Genomic DNA, 26278 nt, shown 5'->3' with positions numbered 1-26278 from the left:
GTCTGGAGCCCAGAGATCAGGATCACAACCCTTCTCTAGGAGAAATTCAACAACTGGCGCATGTCCTGCCTCAGACGCGTAAAGTAGTGGAGTACGGCCATCGTGATCAATGTATTGCATCGCGGCTCCGTAATCCAAAAACAGAGAAACCAGCTCTAAGTATCCGTTTCCAGCTGCATATGAGAGCGGAGTGCGGTCACCTCGATGTGCTGCGACCTCAAGAGTTTGTCGAATCTCTGAAAAAGCTCAGGTGCAGAAGTATATGTGGTTAGCAGCCTGACGGTCGCCGGATCACCCGTTTGCGCAGCATACACCAAGGGCGAATATATACCATCATCTCTAGCAATTGGCTCGGCTCCGTTCTCGAGTAAAATTGCGGTCGCTTCCACGTGGCCTCCTTCAGCTGCATACATGAGAGGGGTCACATCGGGTCCAACATGGATGTTTCGCGTGACACCGCGCTCAAGCAAGAGTTTGATCATATCGAGGTCACCTTCCTCTGCCGCGATTGATAGAGCGGTTCTGCCACGCTTATCCATCTGATCCATATCGAAGCCAAATTCGATCAACAGCTTGACTATGGCCGGATTGTTGCCAACTTCTCTCCAATCGTACATATTGACATGATCCGATAAGCCCCGCGCTCGAGCACCCTGCGATAGTAGAAGACATGCTACTTCGATGTGGCCATTACGTATAGCATACATAAAGCATGATGAATATCTTAAGCTTGTTTGTGCACCTTTTTCAAGTAACAACCGCACAGTGCTCACATACCCACTCTTTGCAGCGTATGAAAGAGGTGTCCGGTCATTGATGTCCAGCGAGTCCACACAAGCACATTTGTCCAACAATAAACGGACTATGGTATCGTGCCCGCTCTCTGCAGCATATGAAAGAGGTGTTCGGTCATGGATGTTGAGCGAGTCCACACAAGCACTTTTATCTAACAATAAACAGGCTATGGCATCGTGGCCCCTTTGTGCCGCAAATGAGAGAGGCGTGCGGTTGCTTTTGTCAACGGTATCCAAATTGGCGCCTTCATTTATCAGTAGTCGAACCATACCCTGTCGCCGGTGTAAGCGGCACATGACAAGGGGGTCATCCTCAGGAGATCTTTCATACGAATACGAGAGTCATGCAGACGGTATCCTAAATCCCAAATTTTGTCATCATCATAGGCTGGCCCGACGTTTACGTCGGCACCGTGAGTGAGCAGAAGCCCTGCAATCGCTTCATTTTTAAGCTGTACTGCCCATGCCAGAGGCGTCTGCCATATTCCTTCTCGACTAGGACAGACCAAGTTCGAGTCGGAGCCCTCGTTCAAAAAGATACTGCACCATCGAGAGATTATTTCCGACAACTGCCGGTAATACCGGAACCTCTGTAAGGGGTTCTTCGTTGTTTGCTTGTCGTACCGCTGGAAGGAGGAGTCGAAAGATATCCTCATGACAATTGAAGGCCGCATAAGTAAGTGGCGTGCGGCCGTAGTAATCTGATGCAGTAGCATCGGCCTTATGTTGCAGTAGCAGCTTGACCAAGGATGCGCTACCTTTGTCTGTCGCCAGCGATAGAGCGCTTCGGCCCTTATCGTCGAGTGCATTAACGTCGGCACCATTGCTTAACAGTAGCTGTACGACCTCCTCATGGCTGTTGAACGCTGCCCATAGCAAGGCTGTTGATCCGAATCTATAATCCTTGGCGTTGACATCTCTTGTCTTTGACAAGAGCTGGGCCACGATATCTGTATTTCCATGCCTTGCGGCCCATATCAGTGGTGTATTGCCAGCATAATCTCTTGCATTTGGGTCAGCGCCTATTCTCAGCAGGATGTGAGTGCCTTCTACGGAATTGTTGCGTGCGGCACAAATCAGTGGAATTTGCCAGTGAATGTCTCTCGGATCTAGCGGGTAGCCGGTTTCCAGCAAGATTAACTCCAGGCCAGGTTTGACAGTGTAGTGCAGGCTTGCCGTACCATAGAAGCGCTTCTGGCTGTATTCGAAGTTGCCAACCGCCGACACGTCGATCATGCTGGCTTGTGTACTTGCAATGAACCGAGGTTCGTCGCATAGAAACTTCAGTACAATTTTATCTTCCCCATCGCCTGGTCGGTAATGCTCTTGCCAATGGTTTGCAGCATAATGATACAGTGGATATGACTCTAGCCGCGATTCATAATCTTCATCAGTTATGCAGATTCCAGTACTGAAGTCGTCGAATAATAAGTATGTCAGGCAGATCACTAAAAGTTGAGACTGGGCATGTGGAAACCATCTCTTCCAGGTTCTTCTGAAGTACTCCTGGGTGGTATAATGAATCAGGCGGACTGTTTCCGTTTCCTGGTCGACCGCTACCAATCCAGCACATACAGCAAGCATGTCCTGTTCATCCGGGAGGCCTTCTTCATTTCTCTCTATGTCGCCTTTCTTCACTGCAAGTGCATCCTGAAGCTAGGACACTGAAAGCGGTTCCTGCACTAATGTAATCCACATTAGGACAGCTTGTGAAAGCTGTCGTTGGGATGAAGGAAGCTGCTGGATTCGACCCATAGTGGCGTCGTATGCCTTACTCAGCATTTCTAATCTTCGATCTCCTCCCGGTTGATCCGGAGGCTGCTTTTGGAATTGCACCAGCAGCTCTTTAATTTCTCGCGGGGTAACTGCATTTCCCAAGGCTTGAAGATACAGCTGAGCCAAGAGGAACCTACTACCAGTTAGTCAGGAAATAGAATGATGGTCAGCAAGGAACGCACATGCCGTCTGCGGCCTTTGAGATGGACGAGGTAATCTTTTGCTGCAGATCAAGGTTTCTTTGAATGAAACGGGGTAGAGATCTCAAATGGCCGTGGACATAGGCCTCGATGTCCTCCTTCGTCGCCTGGATCTCGATGTGAACTTCGCCGCTGAACGTCTCCAAAATGTCAGGACTGGGCCGAGAAGTTACCAAGAGACTGACGGAATTTGTGGTCCGGAGCTTGAGCAACTCATCCACAGCCATATTTCGGTAGTCTTCGGTGTCTGGACACACGTCAAGTGCGTCGACAACGATAAATACCTTTGAGAATGTTGCTGTAACGCATTGGTTGGCGCTCGAAATTTCCCAATCTAGAGACCGTGTCGCTTGACTTTTGTGCTTCTCGTGAAGGTCCTTCACCACTTCCGGCAAGTCGAGACTTTGAGAAGCCAACTGCATCAGAAGGTTTATGAAAAGCTCTTCGATCTCGTGAATCTCCCTAAAATCAAAGTAGATGTATGCTATGCCGATACTTTTGTCACTGCCAAACTGCATTGCCAGATGGTCGACAACAACCGCAGCTGTTATTGTCTTCCCAGCTCCAGGAATGCCGTGACAGAAGAGCATTTCTCCCGGGGTATTAACCCAGTGCCTGAATTCAGCGGTCTGCGATAGCCACTCGCTCGTTCCGGGCTGGCGGCGCCGAATATAATCGGTCTGTTTGGCTCTGAAATCGAGATCGCTAAGCCACTTGAGTATCTTCTCTTCCTCCTCCATCCGCTGGCTACGATGTATTTCTTGAAGGGTGGCATTCTGCGCGAGATTTGTTTCTCTGATTGAAGAGTCAGACCCACCAGCAACGGAAAGCAAGGCAAGAACCAAGAACGGAAGCTGCTCACGCATTGAGAAAACTAAAGAAGAGATTGAAGGCTTCAATCCGACACCTCAGCTGCCGTTGTATATCCTGTGCCGGAGCTGGGTCCCATTTCAGGCGTTTCCATACCCGGCGCCGCCTCCTCGTTGTCCCCGTGCCGATCGTCTCTAAATCCTGGTATTTATCCAGCAATGCGCTCAGGGAGTCCAGCGTTCCCTTGCAGGCTTCGGTATTTGTATGGAGACGGTTCTTCTGCTTGTCTTTCAAATTTTCATTGAGATCGAAACCATTGATATCATGTAGAGCGGCTGAGAGACGTTGGACGCTATCACAATCGTCTCGGTCAGCATCGTCTCCAAAACGGATTGAGAACATCCTTACTCACCGGAAAGCAACTTGAACTCGGCCGGGGCGTTGACGAAGCGCCTCCGCAGCTTGTTGGCGAGTTCGATGACGGCGAGGAATTCGCCCGACGCTGAATCCGAAACTCATGACGTGGTGGTGTTGCTGCTGCTATCCCGTGATCGTCTCAGGCGCTCCTTCCTCGGTTCTCGCGCAAGGCATGGACCAGTCCACAACTCCACAATTGAGTACAGCGATAAAAAGAGGTCTATGTTTCCAAACCTTTGATGACCGAGAAGAGGGGTAGGCATCTGACCTCTGTCGAATGATGTCCATAAAGGATGGTGACACGGCAGCGTCAGCCTCGCCCCGAGCACATTGGCTGGATCATGCGACAAATGAGATGACCAGCCTCCCCTGTCTCTTGGCTTGACTGCCGCAGCTAGACTTTTTGGTCAAAGTGTTTCGGAAAGTTGAATTGGAATGGGGACGATGCCAGGACACTGAACGTGCACCGCCCGACTTACGGAGTACATGCTTCTATCGAGCTTTCCCTTTCTCAGATGGCCTCATGCGGCCTTTCGCGGGCCCAGCAGGTCCGAGATAAGACTGGCGAATCAGTCTATCAATCCTTGTCACATTGTTTAACATGAATCGTCCATGTATTAGCCCGTCATTCATCCAGTCACTGATTGGATCCCCAGTTTACTAATGTCCTTTCAGCCTCCCATTGAAAGATGGATCTCGGCCCTGCCTTGGCAGTTTTTTCAGGGTTGCCTCGTTTCTCCCGCTCGACCAGGCAAGGGTTGTGCCAAGAGCATCATCCTGACATTACGCACATTCTGCACGTCATATTTGAGGTCGTCAGCGGTTCAGCGATGGCACCTGCAATCAATCTTTATGGCTCTGTTGTTCTTTCCCTGAAGAAATGAGGTGAAATGGGAGAGAAAATCTGATTTGGCCGCCGAAATGAATACAGCTGGTCTTCATCTCTAGGGAACGCAGCAGAACGAAAACAACCTCATGGGCATAACATCATCGATTTCATCGGGCTCATCATCGAAAATGACTCAGCCCTGGGAGACTTTGAGCCAAAAGAGCTGCCGCATAGACTATGAAGTTCTTGGCGATGTAAGCTCTCTGATTCTGAGAAGGTTGGACCGGTAGAGCTGAAAACTGACATCCCATTTGTGCGTCACATGACATGACCATCAAGCCCCATAGCCCAACCCCTATAGAATAAAGTATACTTACGCTTTATGTTTGCAGCATTGGATTTGCTTGAAGGATCACGGTACAGAAGATAGTAAGGCATAAACAGTCTGATTTTCGAAGACTACCTATACAAGATTCTCCAAGTTAGATATCCCACTCTCCACCAGGCGGTTTCAATGAATATCATGCGACATCATATAGACACCTCAAATTGAATACGTCAAAAACCGATACAACTCAGGCGTCCAATTCCGCACCGGATCATCAAGCGCCAACGCAATCCCATGCCCGGCATCAGGCAGAATAAGCGCCTGATAAGGGATGCTCTTCTCAGTCAGAGCACTAATGAACCGAAGCGCATTTTCAACGGGCACAGCAGCGTCATTCGCCGAGTGATAGATGAAGATCGGAGGCGTGGAGTTCGTGACTCGTGTCTCCGCAGACATCTCCTTAACCAACTCCGGCGAGGGATTGTCACCCAGGAGATTCGCCCGCGAGCCCGCGTGCGTGATTGAAGCATCCATCGAGATGACCGGATATGTGAGGATGCCAAAGTCAAGATCAGCTCTGGTATCCGTTACTGTAACCGCAGCGAGATGTCCGCCGGCCGAGTATCCCCAGATCCCGAGTTTCTCGACTTTGCTTAGACTGCGGATGTACCGGACAGCGCCGAGGGCTTCGTCTTGCGGAACGGGGTACAGAGGCGTCGGTGCCGTTGCGGCCGTCGAGTAATTGAGGACCCAGGCGTCGTAGCCATGTCCGTTGAGATAGAAGGTCGAGTTGCTCTCTTCTTGGGGCGAGACGTACGAGTAACCGCCACCGGGGAGAACGAGGACCCCAACACCCAGGCCGTTATTTTCGGGGGCGGGGTAATAGGTTAACTTGGATAAGTCGAAGCTGAACATGTTAGCTTCACGCAATGAGAGAAATGTAAGCAAGGCAGGAATATACCTGGTATTACTGGCATGGGGTAGGCCCGCCACCATCGTGAGGCAGATCGAAGCTGCAAGTGCGGCGAGTCTCATTTTGCTTGAAGTTTCTCAGTAAAGCTTGAAAGTCAATGACAATGCCATTTTCTGGGAGAAATTGCATTTAATATAGGACCATCACCCCGCACTGGCAAACAATCTAATTGCGGGGAAACTGCAGAAGCGCCGGGATAATTCAGGCCGAGCCCATCCATTGGCCCTGTGGATGTCACCCTGATTACTGTAAGCCTGCTAGCAGCCGGTTGAATTCACAATTGCGTGATGATGCTTGCAGGCGTCTTTCTGATTGCGGTGTTTGGTTGAACCCCTCTCCATCAGGGTCCGCCGGCTCTATTCCTCCAAGGTACCGGACCAACCCTCCAATCACTCTAATTCGGTACGGTATCAATAAACGATCTGTCTTTAGTTATTTCAGGTCATAACGTTCTCAGTGTCTTTCATACCGTGCCGTCAAGACAAGCATTATAGACTGAGATGCAGAATTTTGCAATACAACTCTCCCCATTGTACCAAGCCGCTAGGTATACTTGACATTGTAACCCTGGATAATGGGCTAGAGCACGAACTGGGAGTTTGGCTACTTAATCAATCAGTCATGATCCATTGCGATGCTGATGCTTCGAAGGACCAGCGTTTCTCTCAGTGACAGATGTTATTACGCCGTCGCCAACCCTTGTTTATCTTGACCAGTATAATATTGAGCTATGTACCTAACGTATAGATGCTAAGCTTCTAGTCGAGGCTTTGTTTTCTATCAATCTTTCCCTTCTCTCATCCGCCGACCCCTCGCCCCACCCCCAACCCTCTGATCCCCGGCTCTCAGGACTATACCTAACCTCCACCTCCCATCCCCAAGACCTCGTATCGTACTTTTATCCTCCAGGCTTGACAAGCAGACCTCCTAGGCCTCAAAGGTCCCATTCTCCCTCGCCGCAGTATAAGCCCTTCCCACAAGTCTAAACAGGGGATTATACCTACCAAACAGTCAGCGTCAGCCTTAACAACCCAAACCCTAAGAATAATCCTGAGAGAGCACATACTTATCCATGAGTGGAAGAATCTCCGGCGTCCCAGGCGTATTCCTCCAGTCCCGCATAAGATCACCAACAATCGCGAAGAAGCCCATGAGCGTCACGCCCGCCTTCTCCATCCGCCTATTTGCGTCCTCGGCAAGGCGGATGTCCGCTGTCCCGCTTGCTTCGGTGTTCGCGTAGACTTCGTACCCTTCATCTGCGAGGGAGAGGGCTAGGAAGGCGGTGCCTGCACACACCCATTAATACAACCTTCCAAAAATGCAAGACACAATCGGTCTTGAAAAGAGGAAAGGAAATAGGGAATAAGGATAACATACAAACCTCCGTAACAATCCCCCCAATAATAACCTGTTTCTTCCCCGTCGCTCTTACCGCATCCCGGAATGCCTCGCTATCCCACGCATTGACCTCGCCCTCGCGGCGGATAAGCGTGGCATTGGGGTGCATGTCTCTGATCTCCTGGAAAACGGGGCCGTTGGGGCCTGTGTCTGTGGATGTTGTTATGACAGTTGGCAGGTTAAAAGTTGTCCCGATCGCGGCGTGCGCGAGCATGTTGTTGTAGAAGGTGTTGGCGTCGTAGTCGCGGACGAGGTTAGCGAGGCCGACTTGGTGGTCGACTATTAGGAGGGCCTGGATGTTGTTAATTAGCTATCGGCTTACGAAGTAGATAGAATAAAGATAAGAGGGAGAAAGGGGAAGAGGGGGGGCATAGTACCGCATTGTCCTTGTCGAGTCTGTTCCAGGCGTTGACGCAGACGGATGAGGCGAGGACGAGCTGGAGAGCTGTTTGAAGACTTTGAAAGAACCGCATTATGCTATCGCTTGATGAAAATGTCTTTAGAGTGCTTCTTCTGCTTTCTTTCCAGTGGCTGCTGGAATGATGGCTATATTGCCCGTCCAAAGCCCCCTATTTATACCTGTTCGTCCTCCTCCCATCTCCAATTATTCGATGCTTTGCAATCCTTAACTCATCACCTACTAATCTTCTATGATGCAACTGCAATCTATCTAGCTGTATCGTTTTGTCTTACAAAGAAGATTCATAAGCTGGCGTCGATGGGGGAGCTCCGACTTAGGGCTTGGCGCCGGCCACAGAGCAAACAAGTTTCGCGGTCAGGTTGGAACTGACCCCATGAGAGAGACGAAAACGAAAAGTCAATCGGAGAGTCGACATAGACGTTAATAGTTGAATAAATGGTTTTTTTGCTCGGGGGAAATTGTTGTTGTGCTTCGAGTCCTTCTACGCACCAGCTGTGGGATTCCCATGGTGTTCCAAGATTAGCCCTAATTCAATCAAGAGAAGGAACCCCGACACTGAAGTTCTCCGAGATTGCCACGTCCAGCTTTAATATATCTCCCCTTATTGATAAGAACCTACTAAGCAACTCTAAGCCATCCTGCAGGAACCGGCGCGTCTTACCCGCAGTAGTTCTTCACCTAACATGTGCTGCCGTAAGGCCCGAGCGCTGGTTGATGCGGCTGAAGGGCTCAGTCCCCAGCGCCACTTTACGTGCGCGGCAGCGGCGGTGGTGGTCAAAGTTACCGGTTGTCGGGTATCTATAATCAAGGGAATATTGGGCTGCAAAGCATGGTACTAGGGTGGCCATCTTAGCCTGGCCGCCTCCAAACTTCTGTGTGACGACTCTTTGTATGGAAGATTAGGTATATCCAATCTACCAGCTGCCTCATCATAGTCGTCATGCAATTCATATATGGTCACAACAATTATGTTACCGACCAAACATACGCCACTGTCTTTGGTTTGCCTTTCGCTCCTCGTGTCTAGGCCGAAAACTGAACTTGAGTGATAGCATTGTGCAGTAAATCTACCATGTGGCTGTTGCGGGGATATGCTGGACAACTCATCCATGTCCGAAGCATGCAGGTCGCCTGAAGCAGAGCTTTGTCCGACAGGTGCACTTGGCACCCTACCTACTGTACTTGAGCATCTTCAATCCAGGGTTCAGCCTTACGAGCTGAGGCTGGGCTGCAGGAAGCTAGGCTGATACGAGCTAGCCCTAAGTGGAAGATTCGTCATCTTGCCCGGGTGAAAAGAAATCCAAGCTTCTTGGAAACCCTAATTCGGTTGAATGTCGCGATTGCCCAGACGTCTCCTCCGCCAAGTAACAAATCTTCCTGTCCAGTAAGACTGGGAAAGGATATCGGCCCAAGCCCAGGGATGGCACAGCCACAACGGCGCTCCTAATAGGATCGATTGAGACAGCCTGAGCCTTGAGATCCTGTCTAGTTTGCTTACTGTCTCAGCTCTTGTCTAAACGAGCGAATCATAGTTACTTAAGAGCCGCTTCGGCTAGGGCCTGTCAGCACTCGTAATTCCGCTCAGCTTATGGCTTATATAATTCCGCTCCTTAATCCTGTGCTTTATGTTATTTATCTCTCAGACTCTACTCTCGTGGTGCTGCGCAAACTGGTCTTTGTTTTTCACCGATCGCAATGAGTCCTATAGGACAACAACTCGCTGCATCGCCCCTTCCGAGACGGGCCTTACGAAAAGGCACTCGGAGCTGTGCAGAATGTACGCCCCCGTTATCCTCCTAATCTATCGTTTCATGCGCATTGACAGCTGCTAGGCAAACGACGCAAAACACGATGTTTCTTTTCTCGTCCCATGGATGCAGCATGTGTCGCCTGCCATCGCCGCGGGATGCCGTGTTTCGGGCAGGAATTCGTCGATGTCCCATTGGATGACCTCGAAGGCGAAAAGACAATTGTTGAGCGGTTGAAACGGGCGGAGATTCTTCTGGATTCCGTCTCGAGGGATATTTCGTCTGACAGGGGTTCGAGTTCGCGGCAGTCCTCGGAGGAGGAGGTCCAGAATGAGGACCCCAAGCTCGGGGCTACTACCGATAACAACGGAGGTAATCCTGATATTGTTTTGGATGTCAGTACATCTACCTCTTTTGTCTCTACTCCGCCCTATATGTATTTCTAACTTGCTTAGATATCGCTACGGCAGCAGACCAAACAGGACGCCTTCGGCAGTCATCTTCCGCACTCAGAGATATCCAAAACATTGCACGGTCACCTCCCTTCTCAGAAGGACGCCAGTCTGATTATCAGCACAGGTATGGCAATAGTCTTTGTCCAAGGTATCTGCAACCATTACGGCGAGAGCCTCCAGCCTACTTCAGTACTATCCGCCCTTCCCCCAGCGACGGCACACCCAGTTCTCTTCGCGAGAAAGTTTCTCCAGCTCGCCCTCTGCATACAGCGCCTTGATCCATCTCTGACCGAAGGAGTTCTTGACTTGGGGCAACGCCCTGCAGACGCCATGTGGACGTACTTCAACCTCGCCTCTAATAACGTCACTTGTCATGAGGAGCTCCTTGATTCAATCGAAGGCGTCGAGTGCCTTCTCTACCAGTCTGTCTACCTGATTAACTCTGGAAACCTGCGGAGGGCGCTGGTATCGCTCCGTCGAGCTTCCACTCTTGCCCAGCTTATGAGCCTGGATCGTGCACGGCCTTATGAGCTGAAGCAGTATGACCCGACGACCAATGTTTCCTGTGCAGTTATATGCGCACGCATCTCCCATTTGGAGAGGTACCTTTCGCATCTTCTTGGAATGCCATCCGCTCTACCTCGTACTAGGGGCGCATTCAATGGATCAGACGGAAGTATCGCTGATTTGTTCGAAAAGCAGCAAACTGCCATCCTCGAGCTCATGGTTGAGAGAAGCCAGGACCGCAACTACCATAATCTGGTTCTAACGCAAGATATTGACCGTAGCCTCAACAAATTGGCGAACGATATGCCCGCGAAGTGGTGGGCGCCGCTGGACCTGAGCCAGGCCACAGACAGCAAAGACGTCCTGGTGAAGATCATCAGTTCCCAGCTGCAGATTATGCACTACAATCTCCTCACGGTCCTTCATCTGCCGTATCTCCATTGGGATGCCACTGACGAAAGATTCAACTACAGCAAAGCAACTTGTGTTTATGCAAGCAGAGAAGTCCTGACGCGGTGGGTTGCCTTTCGTTCCATCGTAAAGGTCGTTCTTTGCTGCCGTCCGGTAGACTTTTGTGCATTCACAGCCTGTTTGAGCCTTCTTCTTGCATACATCAACAGCCATAAACAAGGGTCAGCAATGCTTACCCATCAGCGACAGGGTGATAGAGCACTGATTGAAACCGCTCTGGGAACCCTTGACGAACTCAATAGACTGAACGGAGACGGGTTGTCGTGGGAGACAGCGGAACTGACGAGAAAGCTCTTGGCTTTGGAAGCTGAATGCGCTCAAGGAGGCCAGGCTTACCGCAGTAGTGTTAAGTATGATGAAGATGGTGAGGACGGGCGGGCCTTCTATCTGAAGATCCCCTGCTTTGGGACAGTCAAACTCGCATCTGATGACATTGGTGCTCAGGTTGATATTGCGTCGTCATCTTCTGGGTCCTGTGTCCAGGCTCAGACGTGGTCATCGTCTTCATCGTCATCTTTGTATGGCAGTCAAGTGGAGCCTTTTGTACAGCTACAGTTTCCTCAGCAAACTCCTACGGATGCATTCTCCTCTCCAGAGCAACCGTTTTACTACCAAGGAGGTTATGACATGGGGATGCCGGAGGTCATGGCCAGTGCAGAGAACTGGGCCTTTCAAGGAGTTGATTCTACTATATTCAACACTGTGTTCAATACTAACCGGATCCCCGACGAGCACTGGGACGGGCATATGTTTTCTCTATAGCTCACGAGCTACATTGCATACAATCATTATCAAATGTGAAATACATCGAACCTACAACTGATGCGCTGCCATGATAGCGCCGCCTCCAGGCTCCTGCACAACCGCAACCGCCGCCCACCCCTTCTCGCTGGCCTCTGGTACAGCAGGCAGAGGCAGCGTTAAGTCACCACCCCCCCAAACACCAACCTTTTCAATCCTCTGCACAACATCCAAGTGGCCTAACTTCTTCCCCTTATTGACAGACCCCTTCCCGATCTTGACCGTCTGCATGCGCGGCTCATAGAACAAGATCAAGATATCATGCGGCACACTCTCGCTCCGATCCGAATCGATCCGCACCTCGGTATCATTTGCATCAAGCAGGATATTCCATCCTCTCTCCTTCCTTATCTCTCTAGCCCTCCCCACAAGGCCAACTGTCTCATCAACATTCTGCCCCGTCCCATCAACAACCCCATCAACAACAACCTGCGGCGTAAAGATACTACTCCGTCCCCACCTCGTCACATAAGCACGCTGTCTCGCATCCCAAGCCTTCTTGGCCAATGTATCCTGCCACTCCGCGCGATCAAAGTACGTGACGTTGTACGTGAGGAAGGCGATGTTGGGGTTCGCGATGGCTTGATGAATCTTGGGGACGTTCTTAATGCACGCTTTGCACCCCTGCGACTGGTAGAGCTCGACTACTGTCAAGGGCTGGATGTCGATGAAGCACGCCGAGGTGTGCACGTGGTTGTCGAGTTCTTCGAGCGGGATCTCGGTGCAGGCTAGCGGGGGCTTCTTCTTGCGGTGGAAGATCTTTCTGAGGGCAGACATTTTGGTCGAAAATATCGCGACTTTCTGCGTATGTTGAGGGCTTGGTAGAAGAACCCAGGAAGGAGACTAGGTACCTTGGTAGGCTTGCTGTTCGGGGCCTAGATTCCTAAGGTGTATGCATACGAGAAGCGTTTTAGTGCGAGGAGGTGGTGCTTATATATCCTCGTTTGCTCATACCGAATGTCTTTTGCAGAGAATCAGAGATTGCACTGGTCGCCTGACTGCGTATTGGGGGGTGATAGACGGCCTGTGCGGGTGGAAAAGGGTGATGCAGGTGTCCTATCATTCCGCCGACAATCGACATCATCGGACTCGATCGTCAAATAAAGTCTAAAGCGTCAAAGTCGTACGTGATTCCTATAGAGAAAATTACCGGATCCATCGGCGGAGTCAGCAACTCGGAGTGGTAGGCACGATAGTGGTGTGCTGGAAGGATTAGGGCTTACCGTCGATAGCGGCGGACGTTCGGCGGAGCAGTCTCGGGTGCATCGGAGGGTATTCGAGGGCTTTTCCTGCAAACACGGTACCCAGTATGATGTTGCTCTGTGGATGTTAGGTTCGATTTGGTGATATTTCAGTACTCTGGCTCAGGGCTACCAACATAGAAAGGCGGAGCTTGAGCAAGGTAAAAATATATAGCTCAGGCCAGAGCCGGCCCAATAGCGATCGGTCAAGATAAGCGATTGGGTACGAAGCTACCTTACGTTGCTTTAGGAGTTAGGGCGTAGTAGAGCATGCCAACTACGCCTAAGGTCTACCGAGAATTTGGAGACCAGCGATTGTATGAAACCAAGCTAAGCACACAGTTCCTGGGATCCAACTCACATCGGAGCGTGACATGGACGTTCTCACTGGGCATGAATCATGTTGTGGATATAAAGCCAGAATTTGAGGTTTTTTTCAACAATTGGCCGGTTAGTGTAGTTGGTTTATCACGTATCGTTAACACCGATAAGGTCGCCGGATCGAGCCCGGCACTGGTCATTGCTTTTTGCTTTTTGCGGCTCTAGATACCATATTTCTGATATAAAACATTTTTTTAAGGGATTATTGATTCCATGTGAAATACAATAATTGTCTACACATTCCAGTAGTTATCTCATCCAGTCAGCCTATATCTCGCGCGAGCCCTCCACCTGTCGATCAACTGGCTTGCCGCCAACAACCCCATCAGACTGCAGGCCTGGTCTCGCTGGATGTGATGATGACCTGAATTGACAATGATAACTATTGGTATACATATAACAGTCCTTGAGCATTTACGATATGATCATGACTTAAAAGGACCTTTAAAATCCTGTGACTTTTAAGCTTTCCACAGCCCATGAGCGCACAATTGTCGGCGGAGCAGGTATCCGCCACCGCAAGATGGAAGCAGCTACCTCACATCAAAGCGAAGATCACACCCCTACCACCTCCAAAAGCTTCAAATTGTCCAAATCACTATCCCGGACCTTCTCCCGACCAAACACTCATCACAGAGTTAGGGCTACGCAGGAGACCGCCTTCGTCGTCTTGGCACGTGACCCATCCCGATCCAGCCTAGCGCAACCGGGCGGATAAGAAAAAAATGATCTCTGCCTCCGCAATTCTTCAACCTCAACACCCACTCTCCAACTCCCCGACAGAACATTTCTTCGGCCGTGATCCGCAGTCGTGAGCCACTCTATCACCAAAAACTAATCAACCATGGCCGAAGACACCAACGCCGGTAAGAACATCACCTCAACCCTCCCAGTACCCATCTTCATCCACCCCTCGCCTGGCCTCCCCCTCCCGCGAGCAGCAGCAGCAGCAGCAGCAGCAGAAATTGACGAACCCATCACAGCCTGGCCCATCGCCGACGAGGCCCTCTCCCAGCAGCTCCTCGACCTCGTCCAGTCCGCCACCCACTACCGCCAGCTGAAGAAGGGTGCTAACGAGTACGTCCCCCCAATTCTCCCTTGAACGCCCCTCCTTTCCACATCGTTGCAGCAGCTAACTTTTATTTCCTGTTAGGACCACCAAGACCCTCAATCGCGGAACCTCGGAGCTCGTCATCCTCGCGGCCGACACCACCCCCCTCCCCATCATTCTGCACCTGCCCCTCCTCTGCGAGGACAAGAACGTCCCCTACGTCTACGTGCCCAGCAAGCTCGCCCTGGGCCGCGCGACCGGTGTTTCCCGCCCCGTTATCGCTACTAGCATTACCACCAACGAGGCTAGTGATTTGATGCCGCAGATCCGTGCTATTAAGGTGCAGGTTGAGCGTTTGATGATCTAGACGCGGAATAATGGTACCTTGGGGCAGACAAAGGGTGGAGGTACGAACTCAGAATGTGGGATGAGGAGGGTCGTTATGGAGACTGAATATCTTGATCTATGTTGCGCTATGCCTCCTGGGCCTTTAGTTAGGTCTGGGCTTGAACTGCTAGGCTAGTGAATGGACTTGGATTGATTACTATCTTCTTTCGCTTTGTAGAGTTCCGTCTGGTAGCCACAAGCTACCTACCGGTTAAAAACTGCTTTCTACCCTTTAGTTGTTGGATTCGCTGGTCTCCCTCTTCACATTCCCTCATCCGGTAATCTATCCCGAAAGTTTTGGCTCAGTCCGGCCATTGACTCCGCATGACTTGGCACCAAGCCGGCCATGCATACACTCAATATGGCTTCCACAACAACGTTCCTTCGACGTCCGCCGAAGCTCCCAACTGCTTTCCATCAATGGTAAAGCCAAGTCCTGCTACTATGACGTATCCCTTGCACAAAAAATAGTAATCATCTCCCGCTCGCAAGTATTTTCACCACAATCACCTTATAACTCTATATATGAATGAGCACAGCTCTCGCCTGCAAAAAACAAAAACATACAACAGCTGGGATTCGCATGTGGTCACCCACCATACTACTAACCAGCCGGCGTGTGGCTTAAGCGTGGCCACAAGTTGGGTGGGTGCCGCCCGGGTGAGATTAGGGTGAGGCCGCTTTACGGTCGCGCGACTTGGGTGAGACGCGGTTGAGCTGGGTGAGTGCGCAATAGACAGGGTAAGGAGCGCACACTCGGGGGTTGAGCCACTCAGCCCTAGACCCACGAACTGGCAGACTATGAGTATTGATTGGCTCTATGGTTCAGCACCAAACACCGGCGCCCTTGGCTGTCGAACAGAGCCAGCGCGAGAAAATACTGCTGCCTAAAGCGCCCCGGTTATAACCTCATCCGCACTGGAATATTAAAGTAAACCTGTCTTCATCCCTAGGGGAGCACCAGTTCACTGGTGCATCTGTCACTGTTCCTCCTCTCAAATCTAAGCAGCACCAAACATGCCACTACGCCATCCTGGTATTGTAGAAGTTGTTGCTAGGTTCTAATTGTTTGTGAATGTTCAGGGTCCTGGCTTGCTGAAACTCAGTGTCTACCATAGCCACAAGCTAAGGCACTGGCGGACTGAATACGAGCACTAGCTAGTGAGCTCAAAAAGATCTATAATCTTAATAGTCCATCCTCCTCATTGCAGCTCGGGCTTGCAGTGGCTTCCTTGTCTCCAGCTTCTGCACGTATCCAACAGACTTAACCCTCGCCCTGGAGACGAACGGTTCTCACATGGAAGGCACAAAAAGGCCGGAGGACAGGCGCTAGATCTCAAACTCACCATCAACCCACGTTCTGGGATCATCTCTCTGATGTTCACCTCGCAAAGCGCGCGTTGGTTGAACTGAATAGACAATCCTCGATTCCAGTCCTCCCACCCAGTCCAGCTTCAAACCTGCAGCTCCTTTTGATTAGGATTGCTCGTCTCTCTCCAGATGAAGTTGTTCGTCTGAAACTCCATGCGGATTTCACGTTTCTAGAACCGTGCCCATTAAGGTAAGGCACTTATCACTGCGCAGCCAGTCAAGAGCGAACATAGGCGATTGCTGCTGCGCCAACTCTGGCCAATACCTATGTTCAAGAGATCAAGATCTGCATTCGTCAGAGACGGTTTGATTCTATCAATTGGCATGTCACTCAGTGGTATATATTCTACTTATTCAGGTTTATTTCCATCGACTGCTCATATTATGACTCTAGTGGTCGATGTCGGCTCAATGGTGGTCAATACGACAACTTCTCGACTGAGTGCTACTGCCTATACATACTGATAAAATATGCTGCACTAAACAGGGATCTGGGTAGTGAACCGCTCAAGTACAAGATGGTTATCCGGCACCGAGCCGAAGTGTTTTTTCATGCCTTGCACCGGATATGCTGGTGCATAGAGGAACCAAAAAGAAAAGGACGAGGACCCCAGAAACACCACTCAATACTCCATTATCTAACGCTTAGTAAACCAAAAGAAAGAGGCATAGTTCGCTTACGCATGGCTCGCTTGACGTACAAGGGCCATTGGGGCCATACTGAGAGACAGCCGATTAAGGAAAGCATCGTCAGTCATCCTCGCGTCAGTCGCGCTTGGCACCGTCCAGACGGCCCTTACTTCTTTCGCCAAGCTACCGCTTTCAGTTACGGATTTTTCTGTGTGTTGGAGCAGGTCGAGCCCGGAATGCATACCCTCAATGGTAAGTCGCGCAATGGTCGGTGCATGCCCGTGGAAGCGAGTACTGTGATCTTCTTCACCCGCCTCTGGCGTTTCGAGCGAGGCATTGGCAAAGGGTACGAGCCGCCGCTCAAGGTCGTGGAAGACCTCTTTGCTTTGCTGAAGATCCTTCCTCAGCATTCTCTTCCATTCCATCTCGAGGTGTTCTTGTCCAAGGAAAGCACCCGCATGAGCGAGCAGCCGGGGACACGCAGCAATTCCCTCAAACGCCAGCTCCATAGCGGCCACAAGAGGGCTGCCTCTGCCTCTACGCTCATCACGCAGTAGGACCCGTCGATTCATTGCTCTCCACGCCGTAGTATTAAGTAGACATGGCTCGCGATGGACGAAGACATCAAGAACCAGGAATGACCGGAAAACGTATAGAAGCGTGCGGGCTATTCCACAGGATAACTTTTCTGAAGGAGACGTTGCCGAGAACGACGAGTGGGAAGATCAAGAGGGCGGAGCCGAGGAAGATAGAGAGGGGGGGGATGCCAAAGCGAAGGCGAGGACAGCGCATAAGCTATAAACTATGAAATTGGGAGAGCCCATATCCTCAACGCTCGATTACAGTACCTACTGCAGAGTGTATGTTACAGCAGAATTCGTGGCGTGACAATCGAAAATAATGTCAGAACATATCAATCTGCACTTGTTGACCGGCAAAAGCGGTACTAGGGTTTTAGGAATGGATGAAAAATCTAACCCATTTGGGCCAACTTCTGCTTGCTAATTATCTGGCAGGAGAATAGCTACTTCACTTGCGCTGACCCCAGAAATCTCTCTTCAACGACATGTCGGACACGGAAGCTGCAGCGTGGATTTCAAAAATACAGCACCAGCCAGCCAACTGGGACGGGGCAGTGCCATACTGCGGCTGGCGCGAGGTCCCTAGTCTACACATTGTCCTAGAGAAAGACGTTGCCATTCCACCTGAAGTACAAGAACAGATGGCGCAAATGGCTGGTAGCAGGGTTGTTCGCTTGGATACGGGCCATCTGGCTCAGCTTTCGCGGACAGACGAGGTTGCTGGAATCATCATGGAAAGGAGGTTCGAACCGCGAAAATAATGGACTACTGCTATTTCCATCGAAAGGGAAGTTAAGTGCGCTATTGTCGAATGATGAACTCAGACGGCTGCAAACTGGTTGCGAAGTGTCCACAGGGTAATTGGGCTTGAGTCAGACGAGGGGACAAACAACACTTCCAGCACCGATAAAGCCCATCTTGTTTAGATACCATTCTCTTATAATTGGACGTGTGGCCTTGCCGTAATCAGTCTTCGTCCGTGAACTCGGCCGATATCACAGCTGAAGTGGCCATAGAACGTGCGATCACCAACCTACTCAGCTTTCACATTTCCGTATAAAATGTCGCCTCTCTTCACCCATACTTGTAGTGCGAAGCTTGCATAGCATAATGCTAATCTGGTATTATTCAATGGTTTACTACTTTATGCAGGAAGTAAATTAGTTTGCAGGGGGTCTGAAGAAATGTATTGAAGCGCACCTTATCCGTGGTCTCGCAACAAGGGCTTAGCGTCAAGCTATTCCACCCCGGCCTCCACACCCACTGTGACTAACCCACTAGTAGTACAGGCCCAGCAGTCAGGCGCGTCGCGAAACGAGGGCAGTAATAGTACCCCAATGGTGACAGTCCCGCCACGCGAGGCTGTGACGATGGAGTCCAATTCTGGCGCCGCCTTTGCTCGACGACTTGGCCTCATGCTGGATCCTGCCAATGCCCCCGAGCCGCAGCTGTTTGCGTGGAACGTGGGGACGCGCCAGCTGCCAGGGATATATCCCGCCCTCCCACTTATCGAGGCCATCTCCCACGCAGAAATGCAGGTCTTGGCCCAAATCTATTTTGACAAGGTTGCCCCATAATACGGCTTCATCAGCCGAGAGGCCTGCCTCGATGCAATCCAGAAGCGATGGCTCCGCCCATCCACCCTCGAGCCGACAACCTCGCCGCCCCGAACCCTCACTCAGCCCCCCTTCAACGTCGACCCGGATACGCGCTGCCGCCTCGTCGCCTACGTGCAGTACATCAATACCTGGATCTCGTACGGCTTAGGCCGCTCGCCCGTCCAGCTACACGGGGCGGCGCCCTTTTCTTCCGCCAAGAGTATCAGTGAACGCGAGGACTACAACGCTGAGATGCCCAATCTCCTCCCCGTCTCCGTGAGCCTGGCGCCGCATAAACCCGCCGACCCGGCGCAGCTCATGGCCCTTCTCGTCGCCGTCCTCGATAGCAAGCGCGTCCAGCCACCCTCCATCCTCTCGCAGTGCAACCTGGCGCTGTGTATCCTCCGCCGACTACGTGCGCTCGGCACACACGCGGACGTAACCGCAGCCGCAACCACAGACGATATCGCAACCCCCACACCCGCAAACCCAACCTCCACCACCCCCGATTTAACTTCCACACCTTCCTCCCCAGCAACCCTAACCTCCCGCGCGATATCCCTCTCCCACAAAGCCCTCAGCTGCGCATGGCACCTCGCACACCAAATCTCCCCCTGGAGCCACGTCGCGACGATGCCCTTCCAAATTGTCTACACGATGCTAGCGGTCGACACGCCGGCGGCGACGGCCTGCCTGCGCGAGGCGATGGACGCGCTAAAAGAGATTCGCGATCTGTACGACTCGGATGTGCTGCGCGAGGCGTATCGCGCCGCGGGGATTCTGGTGCTGCTGCAGCAGCGGAAGAAGGAGGGGGAGGGGAGGGCATTGAGGGGGATTGTGGAGGCGCATTTATCGGTGGAGCGGGTAGGTCCTGGAAGTGGGGAAGGGGAGGGAGGTGAGGGTGAGGAGACGACGTCAGGAACGGGGGATGTCCTTTGCGCTGCGTCGCAGTTGGGACAGCAGCAGGACCTGCAGCGCGTGGAGATGAGTGGGATGTATCTTGGGAGTTCGATAGCTGAGATGCAGGATTTAGGGTTTGATGAGGGCCTGGCGCAGTTGTTTGGTGGTGGTGGATTGGGATTCGTGGTGTTTTAGCCAGCAAGTCCGGGATAGTTATAGGGAGACTTTTTTGAGACTACCTCACTACTCTGCTTAGTTTGTTCCAGATCCCGAGGATCGAAGTACAGATCAGTGGTCATAGAGTATCTCTGAACTCATTGTGCAGGTGAAGTACCAGGCCGAGTGTCTGCTTTATACTGTCCGATTGGGGCTCGCAGTTCCGCAAAGAACTGGTATGGAGCCTACTCAAGGGTCGGTAATACTCATACATCTTCTATTTAACAATTTAGACGGTTGTAGCTCACTCTGACAGAAGATGCCGCATGTCGCAGCTCCACCCATGGTTATCATGATCATCATCTAAATGAAGTAGTATATTTATACGGAGGGGCCCACGCAGAAACCACCATAGCATTCTGGAGCGACGCATAGGCCGGCTGTGTCATTCTGATCTTCTGTAGTGAAGCCAATTAGAGATCTTTCTGGGATACAGACTGCGTAATGTAGTAGAGCACGAGACTAGAACTGGGATTCGAACGGATTGATAAAGGGTTCTGGCCACGTGTAAACCCTAGCAGAGGTATCAGAGCTGACCAAGATAGCTGCAATTCAGAGGTTGAGGTAAATCTGGGGAATGTAGAGATTAATTTTGCCTACTAGCACGTTCTCGTGTGGGTTTCGGTTTGGAGGAGATAGATGTAGGGAGACACCGAGACCGCCTGAGGCAAATCTAGACTGACGCACACGTCTCAGAGCAATCAAGGCCCCTACTCTTCGTCCTTCGCCCTTCCTTCAAAAACGTTGAAAAAAAAATGGATTGTTGGCGAAATAGTCAACGGCTCCCACTCCGGTGTACCGAGTGCGCGTGCCGCCGCGTTCGCTGTAACAAGAAAGCACCATGTAGCTAATGCGTCGCAATAGTCGTGCGCACCTTTGTACCCGTGAGCTGGTGCCTATTCGAGTAAAGCTCGCGGTGTATGTGTAATATGGCCTGCAAGATGTGGGGGTACTGATCATGGCCTCCTCAAGCGCGGCGTCCGTTGAAGAAAATGGTAGTGACCTCGCCAGGGAAAATTACAAGTTACGCGATTGAGTGAGTGAGTTGGAGCTGGCTTTTAAGTTGAGCTTTCCGCACCCGGCTGAAACACAACCATCACAGTGCTCTAGGAAATTTGACTCAACGTCCATTAGCCATGATCACACGATAGACGAACAGATAGGGGCGATACTCGCTCATTGGAATCTAGGGATGGTCAGCCACCGGCCCAACTCGAGTGAAAGCTTATTGCATGGCAGCGTTGCGCCTTTGAAGGTTGTCTAGCGCTTGCCAAACCAATCAGCCAACACGTGAGCGCATCGACTAGGATTACACTACCTAGTTTCCTACAGAATAATATATTAGATTTATCAATACCTGGGTTAGCGGTTCTGTTCTTGTGGCTTGGCGGATCGAGCAAGGGAGTGTAGGTTCCAGGCGACAACTTACCAAACTTATCAGAATGATGTATCTATCTAACGCTTGGCTAATAGTATTTAGTTCTATAAACTCTTCTTTATGGAAAGAAAATTTGTTATTCTTATATTTAAAGAGCTATAACTTGAATATATTAAAGGAACTAACATATTATTAGTTAGGGGATGGCGTATAGCTAAAACAGTATAATTAACTATTAAATACCTAGAGAGACACCTCTAAACTGAGTAGAGAGATACAGGTAAATATATGGTTACTTAGTCATAATATTAAAGAGCTCTGTGAGAGCGTGTACAGAGTATGAGTGACATTAAGTCCATTTTACCTCCCCAACTCTTGTGTCAGGCCCTACGGAATTCAGCCTTACCCATGTGAATCGAGACTTCAATACGAGACCCACATGTTGTTGTCAAAGAAGGGTAGACGCGACAGTGCCTTTCATAAGACCCTGCGACACTGCCAAGAAGACCAATGGTGTGGGGTACTAGTAGATATTACATCACAGGCAGTTACAAAGTAATTGAGCTAACTTCACAGCCTCATCCAATCAATGTCTCTGGCATGGTTCCGAAATTCCCTGACAAGCCGGTATCATACCTGCTGTGCTGACTGTAACTAAGCATTTCTACATCAAATCATACTGATGTCAAGGGTATGACGACCACATAGCCCTAATCTACCTTGCTTGTCATCTAGTCTTCACAATGCTGTCAGAAATAGAGATATTTGAATCCGGCCTACTATAGTGTTAAGACTGGGTCTTGTTCCTTATTCGCAGGTCCAATTGGATGGGATATTTTCGAATAGAATAGGATTGCTGCGGAATACATCAGTATGAGGAATAGGTCCCACCCTTCTCATTCCACGGTACATCTGTCCAAGGTTTTTTGACTACTTGGTGTACCCGTCTGCGTACATCTACAATTTAAAGCCCTGGTAAGCACCACTACTCGATTCCATTGAGTAAAATGAATAAAGCTAATCCCTTGTTTTGATTATCCGTAATTAATGATATCATGGAGCAACAATGAATCAATGGTCCTTCTACATCACCTATATCCGTAGACACTACCCAGGCAACGGATTACGTGTTGTATTTCCTGACTCTGGCGCAAAAGCCACTGAAGCCGATATTAATACTATTAAAATGCTTAAAGTATACATAATACTAGTCACGATCGCAGGCTTTGTGTTCAGATTTATTTTTAGCTTTCTAGCGAGAAAAAGGTGTGTACACATAACTAAGAGTAGATTAACATTATTCTGATGTTTAAGTTTAGGGAAAATAGTAACCAGATAGCTGGAAAATCATCACATGGCAGTCAGAACCTACAGGGCGTGCTCAGCGATCTCCAAGACTCTACCATTACTATACGAGCCTCCAAATCCGGGGCAGCTACACTGAAGAACCTTTGGCGCCTAAACAATCCTTTCGTATCAGACTCGGTGGAGTTGCAACAAGCATATCGACATGCTCTGGTGAAAGCTTTCCACGGGACGACTGACGATAGCTGGGAGGCAATTGCACGCTCAGTCTCTGTATCTCTCGAGCCCCTTCTTCAACGCAAATCCGGTGCCGATGGGGTTCTCATCATAACAGCAAATATCAAGGACATCAGTCGGCATGCCTCATTAGTGGCAGTACTCAAGGGCCTCTTCGATATTGATAATGTGCCATTGGATACACTGACCTTTATTGGTTCCGAGATTCACCGGTTAACCGTTAGGAAGAAGCAATACGATGCCCTTTTGACAAATCCAGACGATCTACCACAAGATTTGCAGCGCTCTGCAGATAATCTAATTGGCATCCTACGCGATGTTTTCTCCAATGCCAAAGATTCGAACGAATTGGCACGATCCGTCCTTTGCTCGATATCAGGAACTCGAGATGATTTCAACCCCCTGAATCTGGTCATCCCTGCCTTTGAAGCGCCCTGGCGCGGCTTATACTACACGCTGCTAGCGGTCTTGCAGCAAGGTTCATCCAGTACGGATGACTTGCTAGTCTTGCGGGATTCTCCCGCCCGTCAGAGACCCTCGCCCGCGGCACTTGCGATTGCTTATGAATCTCTTCGACTCTATCCACCCATACGGCGGGTTCGAAGAGACACTCGGGTAGATATTGAAGCTGTACAAAGAGACCCTCAACACTGGGGCCCATCAGCATCCATATTCAACCCTTCACGCTTTTTAGACGACAAGGGTGCGGTACGTACCGCCCTGCTCGCGCCTGAATCCGCCTGGATGCCGTTCGCCGAGGGGTCGATGAAATGCCCATCAGCTGGGGGTTACTCTGCACGCATGATTGTAACGCTTGCAGGCGAGGTTCTGCGGAGAGTGCTCCCAAGTCAAAACAATCTGTGGTATTTAGATGGGCCAGAATGGGATTTGTCAGCAAGAAAAGGCGAGACACTACGAGCCGGAAGAGATGAGTATGCTAGTGTGAATATTATCTCACAGAGTATCCAATAAATGCAGGATAGAGATTTCAAATGGACGAGTGGGTCTGGGAGGCTACTCTTTGCAGACTAGAAGGGTCCCAGAGGAACTAGCTGGCAGAGTGTATGTACACAGCTATAAAGAAAAGTTGTAGATACAGTTATTAAAGGCACTATAATGGACTTCAAGATGGAGAATCTACTAATAGCGATTTATCTATATGCTAAGCTACTTTAAAGCAATCTACATTTAAGTAAACCTTCTTTGCGGCAGATGCGCAGATGGCTCTGGAATGCATGCCTAGAGCCTGTATGATATGTTTGTACTACGCTAATTTTGAAAATTATCACATGTGAGTTGTGATGATTATACCATAGAGCAGTCCAAGTTGAAGTGTCAATTCTTTGGAAGCAAACCCTTGCAAGTATTTTCTAGAAACATCCGGCATCATATATTTTGTAGCACTGTTATAGAACTAGCCTTGAAGAGGAGATTTCAAGGACGGATTTCTGATGGTTGTGCCTAACGACTTCCGGAGAGGCTCCCAAATCTCCTTCCACATATCACAAGCTTCTCCAATGGTATATGTCAATGTGACTAGATGCATCCCCGCATCATCATTTCCGGCCATAGTCTCTAGCTGAGAAATAATACTTTCCACCCCAATAGCTTTTCCAGTCGCCTGCGACATACCCGCTTCAAGGGCTGCATGCACCACATGAATATGAAGGTGATAGTACGTCGGCTGATAGTGCACATATAGCTTCAGTTGGTCCTCCTCTAACTCTGGATAAGTCCGAACAATCGCACCCGTAACCTGAGACTTTAGGTCATACAGCCAGCCGATGTGCTTTTTCTTCAGGTCTCTCACACTCCAGATGTCATCTCTCTCCACCAGAACTAAGAGATGAAGATTCTCCATGGTCTTCCGATCCCAATTGAGATCCGGTAAAAGCACAAAGCTTTCGTTGTTCTCCTCGCCATCTGAAGCCCTGTAGATGACGTCCTTGGTTTCAGCGGTACCACTGATGATGTTGCGCATCCAGGTGAGTCTTCCGTTGCCACGCTGGCGCTCCATAAACGGCCTGATATAATCTTCGTAAATCTGGGGTGTCTCGTTCACAACATGAAGCTTTTGTCTGCTGTATTTTGCGATGTGCTTTTCTGTTGCAGGGTAGAAGAGGTTGATCTTTAGATCTGGATTGGGTTCATCTATTTCCTGGCCAATGCTTGCAAGGTACCAGTGATACAGATCGTTCGCGCCGAGATTCTGCAGCCATTGTAGAGTCCTTGGTAATATGGCAAGGTATGGGACTGAGTTGGGAAATGGAGCTCGTTCGAGAACCACCACTGCGGGCTTAGCATGAATGCCGCCAAGAAGAGATACTCGTCGGCCTGCTTGATCTAAGAACAATGATTAGCAAAAGCGGTATTTTGCTTGGGGCCCTCAATCGATAGCTCTCTACCGAAGTTTAGTATCCTCTCCAGCTTAAAGGCCGGTAGAAGCGCTTCTGCTCTCTTTTTATCATCGGACATATTGATCACTTCGGGCAATTTTAGCGAGCGATTTGGTGTGATTTTCAGTTTGCGTTGTTCTAAACCTCCTCTTGTGTACATGCGACCAGTCTAGAATGAAGTTCTGTAAACTATCTATTGGAATTCTAGACTATTAAGCTCCCATTTCTCTCTATTCAGTCACATTATTAGCCTGGTAAATAACTAAGTATTACATTTTCAGACTGCCAAGAGTTAACGGACTTTCCCTCTTTGATCAGTTTTGTTACGCATACGGCAGTTGCTATTTTTCAATTGTGACATCAGGTTAAGTGAAAACTCTCAGTAATACTACCACGTCATTGATTAAATTTCTCAAATGGAGAGTAAGTCCAATTGATTGGTGGGAGTGTACTGTGTGATCACATTCGTAGCTCAGGGAATTAAACAAATGTATTTTATGCATGGGGAGTTCGATAACTATTATGAGACTTGCCTGAATCCACAATTGGCATGCTGAAGCGGTAGACACGTGGGCTACATTCAATCGACAATTATGAATGGGGCGTCTATAATGGGTTGTGCTCTGCAGAATCAACAGTTTTGGGCTTTACGCAGACCAAGTAATACCTGGAGGGCAA

The 26278-nt window shown here is 50.0% G+C and overlaps 11 protein-coding genes and 1 non-coding gene across 12 annotated transcripts; 5 read left to right on the top strand and 7 right to left on the bottom strand.

The window, feature by feature from the left end:
• Window positions 1-2260: 2260 nt before the first annotated feature.
• On the bottom strand, window positions 2261-4534 carry BDW74DRAFT_12781 (uncharacterized protein). Its single transcript, XM_073722223.1, has 4 exons — window positions 3993-4534; window positions 3633-3932; window positions 2753-3565; window positions 2261-2703 (listed from the first exon to the last, which is right to left on the bottom strand). The coding sequence occupies exons 1-4, from the start codon at window positions 4097-4099 to the stop codon at window positions 2451-2453; spliced, it is 1473 nt and encodes a 490-aa protein (XP_073584513.1). The 5' UTR covers window positions 4100-4534; the 3' UTR covers window positions 2261-2450.
• Window positions 4535-5370: 836 nt separating this feature from the next.
• BDW74DRAFT_177484 (alpha/beta hydrolase) lies at window positions 5371-6189 on the bottom strand (the record flags this gene model as incomplete). The annotated part of the gene is made up of 2 exons (XM_073728906.1): window positions 5371-6061; window positions 6116-6189. The coding sequence occupies 2 exons, from the start codon at window positions 6187-6189 to the stop codon at window positions 5371-5373; spliced, it is 765 nt and encodes a 254-aa protein (XP_073584512.1).
• A 976-nt stretch (window positions 6190-7165) lies between these two features.
• Window positions 7166-7998, bottom strand: BDW74DRAFT_177483 (uncharacterized protein; the record flags this gene model as incomplete). Its single annotated transcript, XM_073728905.1, has 3 exons — window positions 7166-7413; window positions 7505-7817; window positions 7903-7998. 3 exons carry the CDS (start codon window positions 7996-7998, stop codon window positions 7166-7168), a joined length of 657 nt encoding a protein of 218 aa, XP_073584511.1.
• Window positions 7999-9852: 1854 nt separating this feature from the next.
• On the top strand, window positions 9853-11889 carry BDW74DRAFT_177482 (fungal specific transcription factor domain-containing protein; the record flags this gene model as incomplete). Its single annotated transcript, XM_073728904.1, has 2 exons — window positions 9853-10089; window positions 10150-11889. 2 exons carry the CDS (start codon window positions 9853-9855, stop codon window positions 11887-11889), a joined length of 1977 nt encoding a protein of 658 aa, XP_073584510.1.
• A 51-nt stretch (window positions 11890-11940) lies between these two features.
• On the bottom strand, window positions 11941-12705 carry BDW74DRAFT_177481 (thioredoxin-like protein; the record flags this gene model as incomplete). Its single annotated transcript, XM_073728903.1, has 1 exon — window positions 11941-12705. The coding sequence occupies one exon, from the start codon at window positions 12703-12705 to the stop codon at window positions 11941-11943; it is 765 nt and encodes a 254-aa protein (XP_073584509.1).
• A 909-nt stretch (window positions 12706-13614) lies between these two features.
• On the top strand, window positions 13615-13689 carry BDW74DRAFT_t113. Its single transcript has one exon. It is a non-coding gene; the product is annotated as a tRNA-Val (tRNA).
• Window positions 13690-14394: 705 nt separating this feature from the next.
• BDW74DRAFT_177480 (50S ribosomal protein L30e-like protein) lies at window positions 14395-14968 on the top strand (the record flags this gene model as incomplete). The annotated part of the gene is made up of 2 exons (XM_073728902.1): window positions 14395-14627; window positions 14704-14968. The coding sequence occupies 2 exons, from the start codon at window positions 14395-14397 to the stop codon at window positions 14966-14968; spliced, it is 498 nt and encodes a 165-aa protein (XP_073584508.1).
• Window positions 14969-15951: 983 nt separating this feature from the next.
• BDW74DRAFT_151994 (uncharacterized protein) lies at window positions 15952-16765 on the bottom strand. Its single transcript, XM_073724296.1, has one exon. It carries the CDS (start codon window positions 16356-16358, stop codon window positions 16191-16193), a length of 168 nt encoding a protein of 55 aa, XP_073584507.1. The 5' UTR covers window positions 16359-16765; the 3' UTR covers window positions 15952-16190.
• Window positions 16766-17004: 239 nt separating this feature from the next.
• Window positions 17005-17788, bottom strand: BDW74DRAFT_151993 (uncharacterized protein). The gene has a single exon (XM_073724295.1). It carries the CDS (start codon window positions 17559-17561, stop codon window positions 17037-17039), a length of 525 nt encoding a protein of 174 aa, XP_073584506.1. The 5' UTR covers window positions 17562-17788; the 3' UTR covers window positions 17005-17036.
• A 267-nt stretch (window positions 17789-18055) lies between these two features.
• BDW74DRAFT_177478 (alpha/beta fold hydrolase) lies at window positions 18056-20263 on the top strand (the record flags this gene model as incomplete). Its single annotated transcript, XM_073728901.1, has 3 exons — window positions 18056-18286; window positions 18860-19135; window positions 19190-20263. 3 exons carry the CDS (start codon window positions 18056-18058, stop codon window positions 20261-20263), a joined length of 1581 nt encoding a protein of 526 aa, XP_073584505.1.
• Window positions 20264-22728: 2465 nt separating this feature from the next.
• BDW74DRAFT_177477 (uncharacterized protein) lies at window positions 22729-24176 on the top strand (the record flags this gene model as incomplete). Its single annotated transcript, XM_073728900.1, has 2 exons — window positions 22729-22928; window positions 22982-24176. 2 exons carry the CDS (start codon window positions 22729-22731, stop codon window positions 24174-24176), a joined length of 1395 nt encoding a protein of 464 aa, XP_073584504.1.
• Window positions 24177-24618: 442 nt separating this feature from the next.
• BDW74DRAFT_177476 (uncharacterized protein) lies at window positions 24619-25679 on the bottom strand (the record flags this gene model as incomplete). The annotated part of the gene is made up of 2 exons (XM_073728899.1): window positions 24619-25547; window positions 25610-25679. 2 exons carry the CDS (start codon window positions 25677-25679, stop codon window positions 24619-24621), a joined length of 999 nt encoding a protein of 332 aa, XP_073584503.1.
• Between the last annotated feature and the right edge of the window lie 599 nt (window positions 25680-26278).

This window comes from Aspergillus multicolor, assembly GCF_047715735.1.
Source record: "Aspergillus multicolor strain CBS 133.54 unplaced genomic scaffold BDW74scaffold_10, whole genome shotgun sequence".
Taxonomy (NCBI): Eukaryota; Fungi; Ascomycota; class Eurotiomycetes; order Eurotiales; family Aspergillaceae; genus Aspergillus; species Aspergillus multicolor.
This window is presented reverse-complemented; position numbering and strand designations above follow the sequence as displayed.